This window comes from Gossypium hirsutum, chromosome D06 (genome assembly GCF_007990345.1).
Source record: "Gossypium hirsutum isolate 1008001.06 chromosome D06, Gossypium_hirsutum_v2.1, whole genome shotgun sequence".
NCBI classification, from domain to species: Eukaryota; Viridiplantae; Streptophyta; class Magnoliopsida; order Malvales; family Malvaceae; genus Gossypium; species Gossypium hirsutum.
In genome coordinates, this window is record NC_053442.1 from 56,429,604 (window position 1) to 56,443,088 (window position 13,485).

The 13,485-nt window shown below is 33.4% G+C and overlaps 1 protein-coding gene across 1 annotated transcript; it reads left to right on the plus strand.

Annotated features, from left to right (window-relative positions):
* The first annotated feature begins 482 nt into the window (after nucleotides 1-482).
* Nucleotides 483-13,115, plus strand: LOC107888617 (uncharacterized). Its single transcript, XM_041095605.1, has 6 exons — nucleotides 483-671; nucleotides 888-1,130; nucleotides 6,948-7,214; nucleotides 10,052-10,131; nucleotides 12,523-12,853; nucleotides 13,086-13,115. The coding sequence occupies exons 1-6, from the start codon at nucleotides 483-485 to the stop codon at nucleotides 13,113-13,115; spliced, it is 1,140 nt and encodes a 379-aa protein (XP_040951539.1).
* The last annotated feature ends 370 nt before the right edge of the window (nucleotides 13,116-13,485 follow it).

The following is a 13,485-nucleotide window of genomic DNA, read 5'->3' on the forward strand; positions in this document are numbered from 1 at the left end:
TCAAAAATTTTCTACAAGTTTCCAGTTTCGACAAATCCAGTCAAATTCGTCGAAATGGAACTTGTAGACGACGAAGACGTGGAGATAATGGTCGATCTCTACTGTGGGAATGCGAGTGAGAAGAATACACCGATTCACTTATTTGCTGAGTTAGTCGGTATGGAGCAAAATGCATCTGATGAAGAAGACGGGGCTGAAGAATCGCGGATGGTGGCTCCAATATCATACGTTGATAGTGAATCAACTATGGGTGGGATCGGTATCGACCTGAATATTACAGCCGATGTTGACATGGTTGGTGGTGAAGAAGAAGGTGGTTGCGATAATTGGGATGAAGAGGTCGATAGTGACGTTGATCCCGATGTGGACGATATACCTGATGATATTGATGCTGAAGATGTCAACAACGATGAAGGCATTAACGCTTCTTCGGTCGGGAGCAGATGCGGCGTATTGTGATACACAATAATCCTGGGCCACACATGTCGCTCATAGACCCCGACACAGCGTATGTATCTGAGTTTCCGGAGTACCCTGAAATAGTTCATTCTCACGGGCTAGCCGTAACATCTGATGATGATGAGTTATTCATAGGCCAGAGATTCAGCTGTAAAGAAGAATGCGTATATGCCATTAAACGGTACAGCATGAAGATATCGGTGGATTATAAAGTCTCCGTCTCTACTCCGACAATATATGTTGGGGAGTGTTGGAAGGCAGCGGAAGGCTGCAATTGGCGGGTACGAGCTGCATTCATTAGAAGTTCTCAGATGTGGGAGATACGAAAATCTGTTGGTCCTCATATATGCACATCAACACGTATGACAGAAGATCATGAAAAACTTGATTCGAAAACTATTTGTACGTGTATCATGCCAATGGTGAAGGATATACCGACCATTAGAGTTTCGGTACTCATTGCGGAAATGCAAGCACGATTCCAGTATCGAGTCTCATATCGGAAGGCATGGGTAGCTAAACAGATGGCGATGGAGCAACTGTATGGGGATTACGATTCGTCGTATAACGAGCTTCAAGGTTGGATAGCTGCTATGCGGGAGTACGTACCGGGGACTGTGATTGAGTGGCAGACAAGTCCATATTACGGCCTGGATGAGCAGTTACAGCTGGCAAAAAGGATTTTCCATCGGATGTTCTGGACGTTCGATCCATGTGTGCGGGCATTTCCCCCCTATTATTAACTGGTGCCGCCAATGGTTTTGGCACCTTTGGTGCCGCCAATCCCATTGGCGTGACCAGTAAATTGTCACATCGATCTGATTTTTTTTTTTGGATATATTTTGGTAAATAAATTTTTTTTATATATTTTGGTAAATAAAAAAAGTTATAATATTTTGGTAAATTTTTATTTTTTATAATATTATTGTAAAAAACCTCATAAATTGATAAACAAATGATTGAAATAAACAAAAAATATATATAAAGAATAAGAGATACATAACATATACATTGAAATTATGAAGAAAAAAAAACAAACACATGATTTACATATAAAATATTGAATTATAAAATTTATATAAATATATAATGCATTTATGAAAATAAAGAAAAGTATATAAATATACATATATCCATAAATTATAAAATATGTCTTAAAAATATAAATAGGTTGTTAAACATTTTTTTTTGAAAATAAATAAAAAAAACATAGATATATACGCATATATATAAATATAAAAGAATATTCATAAAAAATGTATACATGTACATATAAAAAATATATATAGGTTTAAAATAATTAAATAATATCTACATTATCAAAACTAATTAAATAAAAAATGTGTATATATATAAATATGCGAAAAATATTAGTTTGAAAAAAAATATAAATACGTACATAAAAATAAATATACATATATATAGATAAAATAATAATAATTACATATGAAAATTATAAAAATAAAAATAATAATTACATGATTAAAATTAACTAATTTTAAGAAAAATATAAAAAAAGGCTAAATTGAACTGCAAATAAAAAATCTGGGGTAAATCCGTAAATAAATAAAGCCCAAAGGACTGTATTGAACTCGCGTATAATCATGGAGGCACTGGAAGGGCAATTTTCCCTTTCCCTCTAAACGACGTCGTTTGATAGGGACCAAATTGAATTTTAAAATAAATTAAAAGCGAATTTTAAAAAACAAAATAAACTTAATTGCAAAAATATTAAAAGGCGGAGGGCTAAAAGCGCAATTTACCCCTCCGCTCAAAAACACGCGGATCCTAGACCGGATCGGGTCAGATTCGGGTCAGCCTCCCCAAAACGACATCGTTTTAGCACCTGGGGAGGCCTAATGAAATGACGTCATTTCCAAAAGGCTATTTAACCCAAAAATAATTCAAAAATTTTCATTTTTCATTCTTTTTGAAAAAAAACAAAAAAAAACTTTCAAAAAACTCTCCCCCCTCTTCAGTCATCCGGCTTAAGTCCAGCATCGGCCGATCGTCAGCCACCGCGCCGACCGCCGATCTCCGGTGCTGGCGCCGCCGTCTACGGTGGCCGAAAAAAGGGGAAAATCCCCTATTCGGCTCCTTTGGCCTCTCTAAGCCCAAATATGGGCTCAACTCCTTCAAAAAACGTCAAAAACACTCCAAGATCCCTTGAAACCCCTCGAATTCTGGTCATCTATCCTCAGAGACGAGCCTCGGCCGCCCCAACGGCGTTTTAGAAGCGAGCAAAGATAAGAGTTTTTCCTTTATTTTATTTTTGTTTCGCTAAAACAATACAAAAAATGAAAAGAAAATATAATATGAAACGAAACTAAGAAAAATATATCAACCTTCGTTTCCGATTGATTCTCTGTTTGAGTTCTTTGTTTGCTGTGAAAAATACGTGCTTTTTCTCTTATTGATTTCTGGATCCTTATTACAGTATATCCAATGGCTTTTTATAGCCGAAATAAGAATAAAAAATGAATCGGTTTGATTTGATTCTGCAAATATTTGATTTCCTTTCCTTTTTTGTTGTTTGTTGCTTGATGTGCAGGTACGATCGGGTCTTAGCTGTGCGAGGAGCTAGGTGGCTGCGGCGCAAAGGTTAGAAACCCTAGGGTTTCTGGCGTTACTGGGTCACTGTATTTTGGGACGTTGTTCATTTTGGGCCTTACAGGCTTTTGTAATTTGGGCCATTTACCCGAGCCAAAATCGGGTATTACAAAAGTTATGTAGTAAACTCCCAATTATACAATGTATGCGTGTAAGTTTGTCTCAAAAGAGTCACTTTATAACTCTTCTTCGATAAGGTGGGGGACAAATTGTTATAGAATATATCATAACCCAACTCAAAATCCAACCCAAAAAAAATCCCTTTTATATACATATAACGCCCCAAAAATATGAATTTTTGATTTGTTAAATTATGTCATCATTAAGTATCTGCTTCAGTGGTTAAGTACTTTGGGTGTGTGTTTAAGGTTATGGGCCTAAGTCTCTCTTTTGGGAAAATTATGTTATTTTTGTTCCTAGGCCTATCTTTGTTCGTTGGGCTTAAATATTATTTTTGGTTAACTTGTAATAGAATGAGCCTGCTGGTTTAGTGGTAAGGTGTTAACTTACCCTTTAGTCTTGTGTTTTAAACCACATGTGTGCTAGTGGGGGATATTATTTTTGTTTTCTGTCTGTGTTGTTCACTGGTAGTAGTGGGGTCAAATTGAAATTTCAAAATGTAGGTGGTGGTTAGTACTGTTTTGACTTTATCCCTAAGTGGTCTCCTAAAATCCCTCATTTTTATTTTTCACGTTTTTTCTTTTTATGCTACTGTTCTTTTGTTGTTTGTTGTTAATTTCTTTTCCCCAAATATTTCCTTTTCAATTTTGATTTTTCTTTTACCAACTACCAAGCCGAAATTGCTCATAATCTCTGTTCTTCAATTCATTCTCTACTATTACACTCCTGTGTGATTTCGTGGTGTTGGGTAAGGTTTAATTTATATTGTTGGGTATGTATTTTGAGGGAATTGTTTGTTTCTTTTTTATGTTTGTTACAAAGGAATTAGTTGGAAATTTAATTCTTATGTGTGTTATGAATAGGAGAGGATCGTGTGACGGTGGATTCTTCCACGATTTAAGTTCGTTTCAATTGTTGTTACGATAGGAGGTGAGTGTTTTGTTGTTGTGGGGTTCCTTCGTTTCGGTTATTAGGTTTGTTTGTTGTAGGATTTGTTAAATCAATCATTTAGGTTGGTAATTTTCCAGTTATTAATTCATATTATTCATCAATTCAGGTATTGGAATATTCGATTTTGAGCGCGCATTGGATTTTTTACAAAGGTCTGTAACTAAAATCTGAGAAAACAGCGAACGACGGAAGCCGAAAAAGGGAACTATCGATACCACACAGCCGCGTGCCAGGTCGTGTGTGACGGGTTATGTGCTGGACCGTGTGAGACATACGATCTAGGACAATTGGGTCGTGTGGGCTACACAGGTGTGTGTGAGCCACACGGGCTGGCCAAGTAAGCCGCTTGTATGGGCCCAAATTCTAAAATTTAACCTAAGGTTGTAAACATCATTCAGGTCGAACGTAGGCCTTCCGTAGGGTCCGTATGACATAAATTAAGGTTTTAACAATGATCTCTAATTTTCTGTTAGTGTGAAATATTGATATGTGTATGCATGATTATTATGATGTATGATCTGTATGATTTATAATAAGATAAGTCTGATCTATTTTTTGTCAAGCATAATCAGTATCTATTATGAGAGCATGTATGAAATGGATATATGATAAATTTTGTATGTGTATTGGGGTGGGATTTGTGTTTTGGAGGAAATGTTAGCAGTTTAATTATCTGTTGTATTTGGTGGCTCAGCCACATGTATATATGTATTTGGTGATAAATGGCCTATTGATCTAGCAACTATGCTGCAAATATTCTGAAAAGTGTCATACTGATACTAAGTGATGTGTAGGGATGGATAGGTATTTAATACGCTATATGGTGTGTTGGGATGGTCGGAGATGGTGTCTAGCGAATGGGGGTAGGAATATAAATCTGCATCTAATGTGTTCTGTCACTATTTCTGTATTTGAGATATGTATGAAATGATTTCTGTTGGTTTTATGGTATGTTACACACTGAGTTCGAAACTCATTCTCTGTTCATTTGTTACTTTCAGGTAATCCTCAAACCTAGGACGGGTCAATGCGATAGGAGCTCGACTAAACAGTTTTATTTAGTAGCTATTAAAAACTAGTCTATTTTGTTTTAGTATTTTTGGACTGTTTTAAAGTTTGGGTTTTATTTTGTTGATTTGTTTTCTACTTTTAATTATTCAACGTATTTCTTATGATACTCACCGTATTTGCAAAACCATGGTTTTCCAACAACAAATCGTAGTTTACAAAAATTCAAGTTAGATTAAGAACTCTGTTGCAAACCTAAATGCTTAAAAAGTATAAATAATCAGCGTTTTTACCAAATTGGTTAAGAAAGAAATGTTCTCCAATAAACTAGATTTTTACCTAGCAAGAGCTAGCATCATCCTTTCAAGTCAAACGGTTTCTAGGTTTTCAAATGTTTTGTAGTAATATCTCTAGATCTGGTCATGACATCTAGGCCGAGTTTGGGGTGTTACAATACACTTCTAAAGACTCTTAAAGGGGTTTGCTCTATGGAGACTTTCCATTTTTTACCCCATCTCCTTCTTCACAAGAAAACCATGTTTCTCCATACTCTAACCAACTAAATATCAAGGAGAAGATGAACTGGTCAACTCAGCTACCCACTAAATCTTATATCAACAATACCCAACAATTTATGGGCTAATTTCACTTATGCCTCTGTGTTTTATAGTTGATTATTAAGGGTTGTCGCATCTTCACTTTACACAATTGAGGCTTGCATTTTACATCCATATTATATTGCATCCTTAATATGCTATTTTTAATTTAAATATTCTTACTCTAATATTATACTAATTTAAAGTTTACAAATATTATATTGCATTTCACATTTTGAGAGACAATAATAAAGTTGTTGACTGCATAACTAAGGAGACAGGAGGTGGAACCAGTCATTTGATCATCTTGTTGATCCTTCATCATATGTGAGAAGTTTGTTGAAAGAGGACATTCAACATGCAATGCACGAAGTGACTGATAGAACCTAGTCTTTTTGAAATTTTAGTCTAGTGCTAAATTTTATTTCTACCAAAAAAAATATTTTTATAAATATTTTTAAACTAAAGCTTATTTAATTATTATTGGTTTATAAATAAAAATTCATTCCTAATATTTGGAAAGATCTCGGACACTAATTTATGCAGGGATAAGTAAACCATATAATATATATTCTATAGCAAAGTTTTAGAATAAGTAAGGAACCTTTAAATTTTAACAACTAACATATTATATTTCTATTAAATTTTCTTCCCAAATAATTTTAAATATCAAAAATTAGTGTTTCATTATGAAAATTTATTTGCATTAAATCAGAATAAGTAAGTATTTTTAAATTCAATGTACTCGTATTATTTTTATACTTTAAATATTTTGGGTTTAAAATTGATATTAATTCCTTTAATGGATTCTATATTTTCGGTTTTCACTAATTAAAATAACTCGTTATAAAAAATATAAATAATAGTTTGTAAATGAACTGAAGTTATAACATTTCCGATCATTATTTTTATATCAAAATATAAACATAGTGTTATCCATTTGAATTTATTTGGTTATAATATCCCGAAATATTTTCCAACATATTACTAATTAAGGGTCTGTTTGATAGGGGGAAATGATTTTCCGGAAATGGTTTTCTCCATTTTCCGGTGTTTGATTGGAGGAAAATGATTTCCTTTTGGAAAATCAATTCCAAAACACGGGAAAATCAACCCTATATTTCCGGAAAATGTCTTACCCCTTAGAAATCGGTAAGACATTTTCCACAGCTCATCTTCTCACCGTTGAAACCATTTCCATAGCTCCTCATCATCTCTGCCTCATCTCCTCTGCTATTGTTGCTAATTTTACTGTATCCACAACATTATTGTTTTGTTTTACTGCCGACAGTCTTCCCTAACCCTATCTCCCCTCCTCCATTTTTTTTCCCAAATCCAAAATCAAGGCATCAAGCTACCTCCGTCCTCCATCGATCCACCTCCGGTCTACCTCCGGTCCTCCACCCAGTTCCAGTTCCAGAAAATCAAGGGTTTGTTTATTCCCGAATCGCCAACAAATTCGTATTTAAGGTAAACTCTTTGTTTACTCGTTGATGTTCATAATTTGTCTGTTTAGCATCACTTGTTTGTTTAGCTGGTTTAGCTTCTTTGCTAAATGTTTGATTTATCAGTGATTTATTTGATTCATTATTGCATTTGATTATGGTAACTTATTTTAGATTTCTGGGTTTGATTTCACGTCTTTGATGATGCTTCGGTTCTATTCAGCGTTGTTTAATTCATTTTGAGTTTGTTATTAAAAAGAAAAAGAAATGATTGCTTTTCTTGGCATTATTATTGATTTTGGGTAGGATTTTCTTTTTATCTTTTGGGTTTGCATGGATGTGATTCAGATTGGATCGAATAAGGCCAGAAGATTAGTATTTTGGGTCTAACTGATTGTTCGTGTTCTGAATTTCATTTTGGAGGTTCGGTTTTTCTTTTTGGGTTTCTTGTTTTGGAAAATCAATAAAAAAGGAGCAACAATGGGATTGCTAAAGGTTCGGTTAGGTAATTAGTGTTTCATGTAGGAGTGAGTTTCATTGTTAGAATTGATTGGATCATACTATGTGGAGAGCAGTAGAAATTGTTTTATAATAGATTCTATAAAGCTCCTAATCTGATAAGAGCCAACACTCCTATTTCGATGAGGACTACCATCTGAGCGAACTATATTAGAAACTTTAAAATTCTAGCAAATGAGTACTCAGAAAATATTCTGCAACTTCAACTTAAAAGACATGTGAAATGGTGATTTAAAGGGGAAAAAATAACTAAAAATGACTACTCAAATCCCACTCTCTAAAGTGATAAAATTCTTTATAATAATGCCTACTTAAGCACCCAACCTAGCATGCTTCTAAAGGATGGTAGAGGTTGCTGCCAGTGTTTGAGAGACCTAGTTGTCACATTTTTCTGTTGATCCCAATGGCTCTGTTTATCGGTCAAATAATGCTGTTATTTATGCCACCTCAAACCAACTACAAAATCCAAGACAAAAACCATTATTTATGCCAACCCAGAAGAACAATATGACATGTTAGCAAGATCCATAAACAGAATTCCCACTGGGGGTGATGCCTTTAAATATGGAATGATAGGGGGTGTATAAACCAATTCTTATCCCAGAATTTTCTCCTGCCAAAAAATGAAACAGAATTATTCAACTCCCAGAATCTTTACTTCAGAGAACAAAATGTCCTTACTAATGCATCTTACAGTCTAGAAGAGAAAAGTACCTTACAGAAAATTTATGTGATATTATTGAGGAGTTTTAGGTGACTCAAAATCACTATATTCCCTCACAAAGCATCTTCAAAGCTGTGATGTTCAAATAATTGATGTTCAAAATCACTATATTCTGTACAGTAGGAGGGTAGCATAGAAAAATTTGGCTTCAAATAATTGATGTTCAAATAATTTGATTTTTTTCTTAAAGAACAAGAAAAGGTGAAAATTTTGACAAAAAATAGGTAATGTTCTAAAGAAGCAACAGTTTGGTGGTGAGGCTAAAAGCAGAAAGTCCAAAGCTCAGCTCAATGCGTCAGAAAGGCCTGGTAGACTTGGCTTTGGAACGTATAATTCAGTATAATTTTCCCAGCCCTTCACTTCCAATTTATATGGTGATCATCCGTCCCCTCCCTCCGACAAACAATCCGAATTTTCTTCTCATTAGCTTATTGATTTTTCTCTGAATCCAGTTCTTTGGTAGCCCGTACTGAGACCCTTCAGTCACCAAGCATATGCTTCAGTTGAATACAACTGAGGGACAGTCATCGCCACTTAATTGTCTATTGTCTGAGGGGCTATTCAAGCAATCTGAACAATTTCTAGGAGGTTCCTTCTCTCTATTAGCTTTAAGCATTGCATAATCTTTCTCCAACACCTTGGTCTTCCAACGAGCACGTCGGTTTTGGAACCAAATAGCCACTTGCCTTGGCTGTAACCTCAATTCTTCAGCTAACTTCACTTTTCTCTCTGGTTCTAACTTGTTTCCCACATCGAAATTCTTCTCTAAAGCCTTAACTTGATGCATAGATAAACACATTTTCTTCTCTGTTGCTTGACCACCTTCTTCTAAGCATTCTTCTTCATCTAAACCATCTAACATAGCCTGGAATTCCTTGCTATAAATTTGGTGCTTCTTTGAACTCTTCTCCTCTGCATAATTAACTGAATTAAACACATCGAATTTGGGTTAAAGAAACATGAAATAAAGGTGGGAATTAAAGAAAAATAAATGAATAAATGTTGTTTTTGAAAAACTAAATTATAAATATATTAGAGTTTCATTTTTTATGTATTTTTCCTCCATTGGGTTAGTATGTTTTGACACTAATATAATTCTACAGATTGAATTATATGTAGATACTGCTTACGGCTTTTGGATATTTTATATAATAATTGCCTTTAAAAATAAGTTAATTCAAATAAGTTAATTCTTTTTAAAGAAACTAATCATAAATTATGAATAAGTATTTTTCTTTTTACTTCCATTCACACGAGCGAAGTTCACATGTTTTTAGCTCATAATTCTACAGATTATTGTTAATATGGTAATGAGAGTTGTTGAGGATGATTAAATATTATATCAGGAATTATGGATGAAATGTTGGAGTTTTTAATTAATATCGATATAAATTTAATTATTATAGAAGTGAAAAGATAAAAACATGTGATGTTGTCTTTAATTATACAAGTTGGATGTAATTGTGTTAAAATAAACGGTTGAAGATGACCCAATTTTTGTATGTTTATTGATTTGGATTTTGATTATGTTTATTGATGATGGCAAGACTGATGTTGTCTTAGCTTCTATTTTTTATTGCTCCTAACGGTTCTAATTTCTTTGTATGCTTGACCTCCAGCTGTATAGTTCTTGCTGTCCTAGCCTCTACCTCAGCATTCGTACTCGTGTTGGTGGCCTTGGTCGATATTTTCATAAGAGGTTTGTGGTGTGCTTGATTTATGATAAGCCTTCTAATATGCATTTGTGGTTGTTATAATTCGGTTCAAGTGAATTAAATGGTTGTTGGATGTGTTTGGGTATGGTTTATTATTGATTTACATTTTTTCTGTAATTTGTTGGGAAATGGCAGTGATGAGCTGTTATATTTATGATAAGACTGATATTTTTGTTAATTATGTCCGAAATTTTAACTGTATATATAGCAATTGTAGCAGTGCAGTTAAACATTATTTATAACATTGTCAAATTTATAATTTAAAAAATTATAAAAAATAGAAATAAATTTTTTTTATAACATTGTCAAATTTATAATTTAAAAAAATTATAAAAAATAGAAATAAAAAAATTTATAACATTGTCAAATTTTTTTGTTTATATTGAAATAAAAAAAGAAAACACACTTGATAGCAATTGAAGTATTTAAAACTCTTTTATATTTTAAAAAAAGAGGCATCAACATTTATAGCTTTTGGGCAATATATTTTAAGTCATGGTAACTTTATAAAAACATATTATTAACTATGATCAATATATAACAAATACATGAAAGATATTTTAAGTCATGGTAACTTTAATACATGATCAATATATTTAAAACTCTTTAAATACATGAAACATATTATAATTTAAAACTCTTTATAAATACATGATCAATATATGTATGTATTGGTAACTTAATAATATATAACAAACTCTTGCACCAATTGAAGTATTGTATTAACTATGATCAATATTTAAGTGCTACTTTAAAAAATTATTATTGGGCAATTATAATTAGCTTGATATGTATGTATGCACTTTTTTAGTCATGGTAACTTTATGTGATCTTATGAAAATCTTGCATCTTTTGTAGTAGTGATCATATATTTGTGTGGCATTATTTTGTGTAGATGGATCGTAATCAAAATCAAATGGCAATTGCCGGAGTTGTGGCTTCAGTTTTAGCTTTTGGGGCTCTTTGGATTAAAAAATTAGAAACTAGGAAGGAAATTGCTTCTCGCCCTCGTGTGAATCGAGATTATGAAAGAGAAAACTATATTAATAGTATTTTATATAGTGGTGACCAGCATTGCATTGATATAATAAGGATGAGACCGATCGCCTTTTTTAATTTATGTGATATTCTTAGTACGAATAATTTGTTACAATCGTCTAAATCTGTCGATATTAGGGAGCAAGTAGTTATATTTTTACATATAATTGGTCATAATGTAAGGTTTCGAGTGATTGGATCTAGATATTATAGATCAATTCAGACAGTTCACCATTACTTTAGGGTTGTATTGAGAGCTATTTTGAAATTGTATAGACTAGTTATTAGATTACCTGATGAGTCAACTCCTAGTGAAATTAGAAACAATCCAAGGTTTTATCCTTATTTTAAAGATTGTATTGGAGCATTAGATGGAACTCATATTCGTGCATCGGTTCCACTTAGCATGCAAGGAAGATTTCGTAGCCGTAAAGGGGGGACGACACAAAATGTATTGGCTGCCATTACATTTGATTTGAAATTTGCCTATGTTCTAGCTGGTTGGGAAGGTAGTGCACATGATTCTCGTATTTTAAGTGATGCACTTTCACGCCCAAGAGGATTAAGAATTCCAGAAGGTAATATTTATCACAAATAGTTCCAGTAAGCTCATAGTTTATCAGTATTAATTACGTATTGTAAAATTGTAGGTAAATATTATCTTGCTGATGCTGGATATGGCATCCGAATTGGATGTATTACCCCATATCGTGGTGTTCGATATCATTTAAAAGAGTTTGGTGCTGAAGAGCCTGAAAATGCAAAGGAACTCTTTAATCTTCGACATTCATCATTACGGATCACTGTTGAACGTGTTTTTGGGATTTTGAAGAAACGGTTTCGTGTATTAGATGCTGAACCATTTTGGAATTTTCAAACTCAAGTAGATATAGTTTTGGCTTGTTGTATAATTCATAATCATATAATTGGAGTTGATCCTAGTGATTTACTTAATCAAGGATTATACGATGAGTCTGAGTTTGATTCGATAATACAAACTCTCACGGAGCGAGAAGAAAGACAAGAAGCAAGAGAATGGTCTGCTAAGAGAGATGAGATTGCAGAAACTGTGTGGACTGATTATATGGCTAGAAATATTAGGTAGATTTAGGGCTTAGGGTTATTATTTCTATGTTATGTATGTTTTAGACTGATGTTTTTTTTTGTAAATGTTGGTTGGATAATAACATTGTCAAATTTTAGATTGTTGGATTTTGATATATGTCTTGAATTTGTTAGATATTGATTATGTTTTAACATTGTTGGATATTGAATTGATTATTATGTTTTAAGCTTGTTGGATATTGAAATTATTGACAATGACAATTATTATGTAGAATGGGTAAGGGCAACAAAGAAGGGACCTCCAAGCAATTCAGGTGGACAAAACCGATGGAACATGTTTTCCTTGAAATTCTAGCAGAGGAGGCTCGAAAAGGAAATAAGCCTTCTAATACTTTCAAATCAGTTTCTATTAATCGAGTTGCTGACGCCATTTCTTCTAGATTCCAAGTCCAATGCGATACGAAGCACGTGGAAAATCATTTGAGGACAGTAAAAAACCAGTGGCAGATTATATGCAAAATTCGAGGTGAAAGTGGTTTTGGATGGGATGATAACATGAAAATGATCACATGTGATAGAGCAACATACGATGCAACAGTGATGGTAATATATGTATATATATGTTAAGTATATTTCAATTGTTTTTTACTTGTTATTCTAATTGTGTATAATATCCAACAGACACACAAGAAGTATGAACCATTTTTGAATAAAAGCATTGATCATTATGATGAAATGGCTGTGGTTGTTGGCAAAGATATGGCAACAGGGAGTTTTGCTAGAACATTTGCTGACATAGATTTGGATGATGGTAATGAAGATTCAATGCCTGTAGACTGCGACAATGAAGAGGCTGAAGAGGTAAGAACAAATGTATCTTCATCTGGCACATCCAAACGTAAAAGAAAAAGTGGTCAAGAAAGTCTCGTTGATGAACAAATTAAATTTGTGGGTGAGCAACTTGGCGAAATTGCTAATGCTTTGAAACAATTTACTGCCGACAAGACAGCACAGCTTTACGAACAAGTGATGTCGATGGAGGAAGAAGGATTTGATGATGAATTCTTGTGTTCTGTGTGTGATTATCTAGGGAGTCATGAATCAGAGGCCAAAATATTTTTAGTTAAAAATAAGAAGCATAGAAAAATTTGGCTTCAAAAATTTTCTCAGGGTTGAAGATATTGATACTTTTATGTGGTGTAATATTATGCACTTGGACAATGTTGTTATTATGT